We start from the raw sequence: 9490 nt of genomic DNA on the forward strand, positions 1-9490 counted from the left end.
TCTTATATGTAATGAATCACTTCTCTCTTGTTGCTTTCAGGATTCTGTCTTTAGCTTTCAGCAGTTTGATTATTATGTGTCTTGATGTGGCTTTCCTTGAATTTTTCTGCTTGGAGCTTGTTGAGCTTCTTGGACGTGTAAATGCGTGTATTATCAAATTTGGGAAGTTATTGGCCATTATCTCTTCAAATATTTTTTTTTGCCCCTGTCTCTTCTCTTCCCCTTCTGAGACTCTTGTTATGCATATGTGTGTATATATATATATATATAGTTTGTTTGTTTGTTTGTTTGTTTGTTTTGAGATGGAGTCTCACTCTGTTGTCCAGGCTGGAGTGCAGTGGCACAATCTTGGCTCACTGCAGCCTCGGCCTCCCAGGTTCAAGCAGTTCTCCTGCCTCAGCCTCCAGAGTAGGTGGGACTACAGTCATGCACCACCATGCCCAGCTAATTTTTGTATTTTTAGTAGAGACGGGGTTTCACCATGGCCAGGCTGGTCTCAAACTCCTGACCTCACGTGATCCGGCCGCCTTGGCCTTCCAGAGTGCTGGGATTACAGGTGTGAGCTATGGCACCCGGCCTTGTTATGCATATATTGAAGGGCTTGATGATGCCCACAGATCTCTTAGACTTCATTTGGCCTACCTTCAAGTTCCCTGATTCTTCTGCCTGCCCAAATCTGCTGTTGAACACTCACCGTCTCCCCTCTGAGTTTTTCATTTCAGTTATTATACTTTTTAGCTCCAGAATTTTTTTTGTTCCTTTTTATAATTTCTGTCTGCCATTGGTATTCTCTGTTTGGTGACACACATTATTTAGGTTTTCTTTAGTTCTTTGAGCATATTAAGATAGTTGATGAAATGTCTTTATCTAGTCAGTCGAATGTCTGAACCTCCTCAGTGACAGTTTGTTCATTTCCTTTTTTTCCTGTGAATGGACCATACTTTCTTGTATTTTCGCATGCCTTATAATTTTTTGTTGAAAACTGGACATTTCAAATATTTTAATATGGTAACTCTAGAAATGAGATTCTTCCATCTTCCCAGGATTTGATGTTGCTGCTTGTGGTGAGTTGTAGTTGTTTGTTTGTTTAGTGACTTTTCTAAACCTTTTTTGGAAATACCATGTTTTTTGTTGTTTGTAGTCACTGAAGTCTCCATTCCATTAGCTTAGTGGTCAGCTAGTGATTTGTCAGAGATTTCCTTAAATGCCTGGAGCAAAACAAAACATTAAACTCTGTACGTGTATGTTGGGATATGCCTTCAGCTCTCAGCCAGGCAGTTCATAACTGCCTTTGTCTTCCCATCCTGCTTGTTTGGAGCTTTTTAGCAAGCAGTTTGTTTGCCCCAACTGACTTCCTGTGCTGCACGCTCCATCTGCTGCTTCATTACCTTTCAATGTTTTTAACAGATAACCTCCAAGTAGCCACTTTTCCACCCTGAGAGAGTTCCGAATCAGGTGAAATAAAGGCAAGCCTTTTGCATTAGTCCTTCAGAGAGCCACTCACCAGGTCAAAACAATACAATTCTTTGAGAGCAGAGTCTACTCTGTTATCTCCAGCACCAGTAACCCACTCTGGGAATTACTGCCACCGAGCCAGGAAGAAGGGAATGGGGCAAGGGTAAATTGAAATACACCAAGTTCTCCTATCAGATTTCACTTGCTCTTGCCTTGATTAAACATTCTGTTGATTGGTGAAAACCCTTGACTGTTTTCCAGATTTTTGATAAAGTTGATTGTGACAGATTTTGCCAGCATTTTTCTGTGGAGGGATGGGCCTTTGGAATCTCCTATGCCACCATTTTTGATGATGTCACTCCTATGCATGCTATTTTTAAGATAGGGTGATTATATTTAAAGATTGTATATACAAGGTATTTAAGAATAAGAGACAAATGAATTTGAAGAGACAAAAAGAATAAGAGACAAATGAATTAACATGGAACCTGTTAATGAACATGTGGAGGAAGGGAAAATTGAGCTAAAAAAAACAAATAGGCCAGGCGCTGTGGTTCACGGCTATAATCCCAGCACTTTGGGAGGCCGAGGCGGGCGGATCACAAGGTCAAGAGATCAAGGCCATCCTGGCTAACATGGTGAAACCCTGTCTCTACTAAAAATGCAAAAATTAGCTGGGCGTGGTGGTGCATGCCTGTAGTCCCAGCTACTCGGGAGGCTGAGTCAGGAGAATCACTTGAACCTGGGAGGTGGAGGTTGCAATGAGCTGAGATCGCACCACTGCACTCCCTGCTGGCGACAGAGGGAGACTCCATCTCAAAAAAAAGAAAAAAAAAAACAAAGTAAACAAAAATCTTTGCAGCTAGAGCTACATTTAATCAGTAAATGTTTTAGATTCAGTTGAGACTTTCATACCTGTTTTTTCCTAAGGAATTACTTAGAGCATTTCCAACAATTTTAATTAAAAGGGATTTTAATTAAATGCAGTATTTAGTTATTGCAAAAGCAGCAAAGCTGATGGAAAATATGTAACAAAGTTTGAGAGTCCTTAGGACTAGAACCAAATGTTACTGAATTAACAGAAGCACACAAAATATAGGGATCGCATTTTTTTGTAAGAAAAAGTGGTTTAGGTATATTTGCTATTGTCAAACTAAATATTAAAAATTATATTTTTGTACCACAGTGATAAGAAATTATGTAAAGATTTAAAATGTTTAAAATATTCTAATTATAGTTTTGAATTGCCTGTTTTGAGTGTTAGTCAGATTAACTACAGAGGTCAGCTACATATCATCTCTATAGTTTCTTGTATTAATATTTTTGCCTAATCCATCCTCTGTTTCTCATCACCTTTCGACAGTATGATCTTTGAAGTCTTTTTAAGTTAATGTATATATTGACTATAGTCTAAATTATGGAAATTTTGAAGCAGGAGATATGTTTTCTGTTAGACTTTAATCTTGCACTTTTTCATGTTATAGGGGATAATTTTGACACTACACTTTTAATAAGGCCATCTCATTTGCAGAAATAATGTACTTCCTAATTTTCACCAGTTCAACAGTCAGTACTTTGTCTTGGTATGTTATCTCTATTTCAGTTTTTCTTCCTCTTATATTCAAATAAATCTAATCTATTATTTCTTATGTAACATTAAGTTTTATTCAAGTTCCATCCATACTTCTGATCTGCTTTCTGTGTAGAATGGCTTCAAATGTAAATTTTCTTAAGTCCAAGCTTACTCATTGTAAGTAGGCACAAGTCTGAGAGTATTTCATTATGTCTTCTGGTACAGTTGGGTCTGAGCATATTTAAACATATTAAGTACATATTTTGATGACTATTATTTCTCCCTTTATTTCTATTTATATGTGTAGAAATATTACCTATGAATTTTGCTTTAGAATAGTAATGGGATCTTTACAAAATATGTTCTGAAGTGGGGGGCGGTGTTGGGTCAGGTCTGATAGGGTTGAGAAATTTATTCTACACAAATTAGTGCAATGATGTCTTCCAGGCATTGTACTAGAACTGTGCAGGACCCAGTGGGAGCCTGTAGCAAGGCAGGGCCCATTCAGGCAGGAGGTGAGGTATGTGTTAACCAAGATCATGGAAACATGAGACTACCCAGGAAAAGTTTGAGCTAATTTTGAAGAACTTCCTGTGTTTCTCTCTTCTAAACTGAATGTTCCTTGAGGGGCAGGGACCATTTTTACTTATTATAAGTACGTACTGCTCAGCTGTATTAGTCTGTTCTCACACTGCTGTAAAGAAATATCTGAGACTGAGTAATTTATAAAGAAAAGAGGTTTAATTGGCTCACAGTTCTGCAGGCTGTACAGGAAGCATGATGCTGGTATCTGCTCAGCTTCTTGGGAGGCCTCAGGAAACTTGTAGTCATGGCAGAAGGCAAAGGCAGAGCTAGCACCTCACATGGATGGAACAGGAAGAAGCTGTTTTGGGGGTGAGGTGCCACACACTTTCAAACAACCAGATCTCATGAGAACTCACTATCATAACACAGTACCAAGGGGGAAATCGCCCCGTGATCCAATCACCTCCCACCAGGCCCCACCTCTAACATTGGGATTACGATTCGACATGAGATTGGGTGGGGACACAGATCCAAACCATATCATAAGCCTAGCCCATGGAAGATACATCATAAATGTTTGTTGAACGCATAGCTCCTACACAGGTGTGCAAGCTTGAAGAGAGAGTAAGTGTGGGCCTGGCTAGAATCCATATTGCCACAGGAGGCCCAAACGATGAATTATTTATTTGCTATACCACAGAGAAAATTTAACAATTGTTATGCCCCTGAGTACTTTTGGGGAATCTCCTCAAATTGTAAATAATAGAAATTATGATGTTATTCCAAGGCAAGGATCCTTAGGACTCTCCTATGAACTTGTATAGGAAAAAAAGTACATTTTTATTTTTACTAGCCTCAAACTGAAATTTAGCATTTCCTTCCATTTTGAATGTAGGTAATAGTGGTGATGTTATCAGTATCACTAACTTTCTTTCTGTTACTTAAAGCTACAGATATTTTCATTTTCTGTTGTTGTAGATACCTCACACTGTTGTTTACACTCATTGTTTTTATATTATGGTAATCATTATGCCATCAATTTTGTTATTTAAATCATCAATAAAGAAGCACATATATTACCTATCACAATTTTCTACTTAACATTTTAAATTTTATTTTAAAACATTCTGAAATTTAAGAATAAGCAAAACTAATGTATAGTGATTAAAATCAGATAAATGGTTGCTTCTTATGGAGAAAACTGACTGGGAAAGGGGCACAAGAGAACTTTCTAGGGTGATGAAAATGTCCTGTGTCTTGGTATACACTTGTCAATTGAATGCTGAACTTACTGTCTATACATTTCACTATATATAAATTATACCTCAATTTAAAAAACAAGTACATTAAAAATTTTTCTGAGAAGGTATTCATAGGTTTCACCAAATTGCCAAAGAAATTTCTGGTACAAAAAAAAAAAACAAAAAAACCCTTTTCTGAGATTATCCTGTTGCCATTGTCTGTCTCCTTCTTTGAGTGCCCTCTTTCAGTTAACTGTTTTTGTGGTTCATTTCCATTTTTCTAAATATGTTCTCACTTTTTAAAGATGAACCTAAGACAAGTCAGAAAAGAAAAATAGCAGTTAGGAAAGAAATATTTTGCCTGGGTTATTGACCAATCTCTTCTAGCCAGTAAAAATGTGGCCCTCCTAACATAGTTATATACTTGCTTTGACTCTAAGAAATTTCTGATGAGAACTACTGTTCTAAAAACTAATTCATAGATCATTTCATAATGGAACAATTTTTTCTTATTTTCAGTTTTGTTTGGAGTTTTAGTAAGATTTTTATCTTTCTGTATCATTGAATATGCAAAGATTGGAAGAAGAAAATATATATTAGGAAGTAAGGAAAGAGAAAGTAATAGTACTGATAATCTGTTCCAGATTAATTCCATCTAGGCATGATCTCAGTGCAGTGTGATTGTATATTCTAAGATCGAATATGTGTTACTTTTATAAAATTCAGAGTAATATAAAAAGTATTTATTTAAAAATGTGACGATAGTGCTCAAAGATGTTAAACATAGTGGTAGGTAATGTATAGAATGAACATTGAACTCTCTTTTAGGGGCACACAGTGTTATGACTACTCAAAATAGAATTTTGTCTACCATCTTATGCTTATAACTTTTAGTTTTACTCTGTTATTATAATGGTCTCACTCTAAGAAAGATTAAGCTGAGGTGAATCATCCTACCAGATTTTTGTCCAGATAGCATCTATATGCCTTTCAGATAGTATCTATATACCTTTTATGATTTGCTATTAGATAAAAACCTAAAATACTGTTTGGCCATTTTTTTGCAGCCCCTCATATGGAAAATTTGAAATGCAGAGGGGAAACAGTAGCAAAGGAGATCAATGAAGCCATGAAGGTAAAAGCTATGTGCTAAAAAAATTATCAAATGAACAAAATAAATGGCTAGGTATTTGCATTCAACATTCATATGTGTTTTAGTCTGCTGTAACAGGAATTTTCAGCGGTCTTTTAAATAAATCTTTAATGAATTTATTAAGCAACAGTAACATTTAGAATAGCTACCATTTATCAGGTACCTACTATGTGCCAGGTAATATACCTGTCTTCTTTAAAGGTTGATTATATTTTTGTGTTCTGGGTGTTAGCAGTTCACCGAACAGTTTCGGATAATAATACCAGCTAAAATGTATTGAATAATTGGTATGGGCACCATCCAACTGCTTTACATGTATTGTCTCATGTAATCCTTACATCCTATGAGACAGATACTGTTATTTCTTTTGTAGTTGAGGAAGCTGAGGCACAGAGAGGCTGAGCAGATTGCCCACATAAGTAACCTACAATCCAGCATTTAAAGCCTGGATCAGCAAGGGCACAGTGGCTTACACCTATAATCCAAGCACTTTGGGAGGCCAAGGCAGTCAGATCACCTGAGGTCAGGAGTTCAAGACCAGCCTGGCCAACATGGTGAAAGTCCACGTCTACTAAAAATACAAAAATTAGCCAAGTGTGGTTGTGTGCGCCTGAAGTCCCAACTACTCGGGAGGCTGAGGCAGGTGAATCGCTTGAACCCAGGAGGTGGAGATTGCAGTGAGCTGAGATCGCACCACTGCCCTCCAGCCTGGGCAACAAAGCAAGACTTCTCAAGAAAAAAAAAAATTTAGAGTATTGCGTCCATCTTTGTCTGTTTGTGTTTCAACCTGAGATTAATGTTGAATATTACTGTTTGTTTGTTTGTTTGAAGTCCTTGCCTGCATTAATTGAACAAGGAGAGGGATTTTCCCAAGTTCTCAGGATGCAGCCTGTTATCCACCTCACCTACTCGGGAGGCTGAGGCAGGTGAATCGCTTGAACCCAGGAGGTGGAGATTGCAGTGAGCTGAGATCGCACCACTGCCCTCCAGCCTGGGCAACAAAGCAAGACTTCTCAAGAAAAAAAAAAATTTAGAGTATTGCGTCCATCTTTGTCTGTGTTTCAACCTGAGATTAATGTTGAATATTACTGTTTGTTTGTTTGTTTGAAGTCCTTGCCTGCATTAATTGAACAAGGAGAGGGATTTTCCCAAGTTCTCAGGATGCAGCCTGTTATCCACCTCCAGAGGATTCACCAAGAAGTCTTTTCCAGTTGTTGTAGGAAACCAGATGCTAAACCTGAGAACTTTATAACACAGATAGAAACCACACCAACAGAGACTGCTTCCAGGAAAACCTCTGACGTGGTACTGAAAAGAAAGCAAACTAAAGACTGCCCCCAAAGAAAATGGTATCCATTGCGGCCAAAGAAAATTAATCTTGATACATGAGCTCTTTCTGTTTATTTTGGGAGTTGAAAATAGGCACCATCAACATTTAGATTACAGCCTAATTAATACCTAGATAAGACTTCATTTAAAATAAGAAATAACTCTTTTACTAGTGATTCATTTATACAGATATAGTATCTCTGTGCGGGGATATGATATAATATTGTATTTCCTTACTGTTTTATCTATTGTAAATAAAAAGCATTTTAAAAAGTATTGACACAAAGCCCATCAGTGGGCATTAAAAATATTAAAAGTGCAGACTTTTACTGTCCTTAAGTGCCATCAACTCTCAGCTCCCTTGTAGCTTTTGTGGGATTTAACAAGTAACAAATTCTGTTGTGTTTCCCTGGTACACATCTTTCTAGGAAAAAAAAAAAAAGAGAGAGCTGTATAATGATTTTTCGTTTACATGCTGAAAAGTAATTATCAGTTCTGCACAGCAGCAGATGCAGGGTTTTTCTTTAAAGATGTAGTTTGATTTATCAAATTAATGTGCTGATGATAATACTGGCTTTGACTTTGTTACTCCATATTCAGCTAATTTAGGTTTGTGAGATTAATTTTAGGATTTTTTGTTGTGTAAGACAATGATAACTATTATTTGTGCAACATTACTCTTTGAAATAAAAATTGGCATGTAGCCAATGTTTCCTGCCCACACTTACTTTTTTCTATAGACCATTAACATAATTTGACTTGGAACTAATGGTTTCTTTTTAGGGTTTCTTATTTATTTCTTTACAGATCATTCCAGTTCAAAATATATATCAGATTAATACACTGGCAAAGTGTCATTGTGTTATTGAACTATTTTACATTTGAAGATGTTTATATATCAGGTATATAATCACTGGGAGAAGTCTGAGAAAACGATATTGGCTTTACTTCTAACATTTAACTATAGTTTTTTATAGCTTTTATTGTGTGTCTTACATTATACAGTGTAGGCAGGGCCATCAAACTTACCAACTGTTTCCCCTTTTGATGACTCTGATACCTTCATTCATTTTTCAAAGGAATTTACTGATCATGAGGTTGGAAAATCTGTATTTCTCTTGCTTATTATGTATTAATAATCATAAATGTCTAGATTCACCAGAAGTCACCAGAAGGTCTGTCTCAGTGAAGAAAACTTATAAAGCCACTTTACTGCATTTTGTGTTTCAGTGTTACAGTTTGAGATCTGTATATTTGTACACAGCTATGTGTTTTTCATTGAAATACTGTACAAAGACTGATCTTGATGCTGTGTATTTTTATGAGTTGTCTTAGGCATTCCTGAGCTCAGCTTCAGTTGGATGGTGGGTCAGCACCCTGCATTTCTGAACATGCTAGACTTCAGTTTAAAACTGTTTTGAGGCTGCATAATATGTTGCTGTTTTTACAGTGCTAATGTTTTTATAGTATTAAAATTCTGTATGATTTGTTTCACTTCAGAGGTCCCCAAACAAAAGAATTATTGTTAATTCTATTAGATTATATAAGCTAATTGCATTTTGATTATGTAAGAACATGGTCCCTCCTCCCTTTTAAGAGAGGTATATTGTGCTACATAGAGTTTTTAAATGACATGATAGATTTGCTCTGAAATATTCAGCAGAGAAACAAGAAAAGGAATCGATTAAGGAAATGTGACAAAAATCCTGTTAATGTTGAATCTGTGTAATGAATATATTCTACTTTGTGTTGGAAATTTTTATATTTTTTTAAAAAATGGTTATATTTTAAAGTCCCCAGGCAGACAGCTGAGATTTGAAATCCTCTTGAGAGCCCAAAGTTTTACTCCATAGTTATAGCAGAGTTTAAAATAGAAATACCACTGGGAAAGACAGTACATATTAGCATTAGCATTATTAACTAAGAAAAGCATGACCAATAGCAGTAATAGTATTGAATAAGTATACTGTGTAAGAGGAGAAGTTGCATTTCTTCATAGGCCAAGAACTAGTAAGCTAAGGATTAAAAGCAAGAAAGTCTGTAGTTTTAAGGAATTGGAAAGGTCGAAGGAAAAAATTGAAAATCAAATCCTGCTCTATGATAAAAAGTCTGGATTGAATAGGGTCTTAAAATTCTCTTTCAGAAAAGAAATAGCCAGGCGCAGTGGGCTCATGCCTATAATCCCAGCACTTTGGGAGGCTGAGGTGGACAGAT

General features: G+C 36.4%; 1 protein-coding gene across 3 annotated transcripts in view; it reads left to right on the plus strand.

The window, feature by feature from the left end:
- NSL1 (NSL1 component of MIS12 kinetochore complex) overlaps nucleotides 1-8122 on the plus strand; it is a 52654-nt gene extending 44532 nt beyond the window's left edge. Inside the window, exons 5-6 of one of the 3 annotated variants that reach the window (XM_054482700.2) lie at nucleotides 5862-5929; nucleotides 7058-8122. In XM_054482700.2, coding sequence (XP_054338675.1) covers nucleotides 5862-5929; nucleotides 7058-7336 — 347 coding nt within the window. In that variant the 3' untranslated portion in view covers nucleotides 7337-8122. Of the gene's footprint in view, nucleotides 1-5861; nucleotides 5930-6778; nucleotides 6884-7057 lie in introns of those variants that run through there. The other 2 variants (XM_054482709.2, XM_054482715.2) reach the window with 2 other exon arrangements.
- Nucleotides 8123-9490: the final 1368 nt, after the last annotated feature.

Source organism: Pongo pygmaeus, chromosome 1 (genome assembly GCF_028885625.2).
Source record: "Pongo pygmaeus isolate AG05252 chromosome 1, NHGRI_mPonPyg2-v2.0_pri, whole genome shotgun sequence".
NCBI classification, from domain to species: Eukaryota; Metazoa; Chordata; class Mammalia; order Primates; family Hominidae; genus Pongo; species Pongo pygmaeus.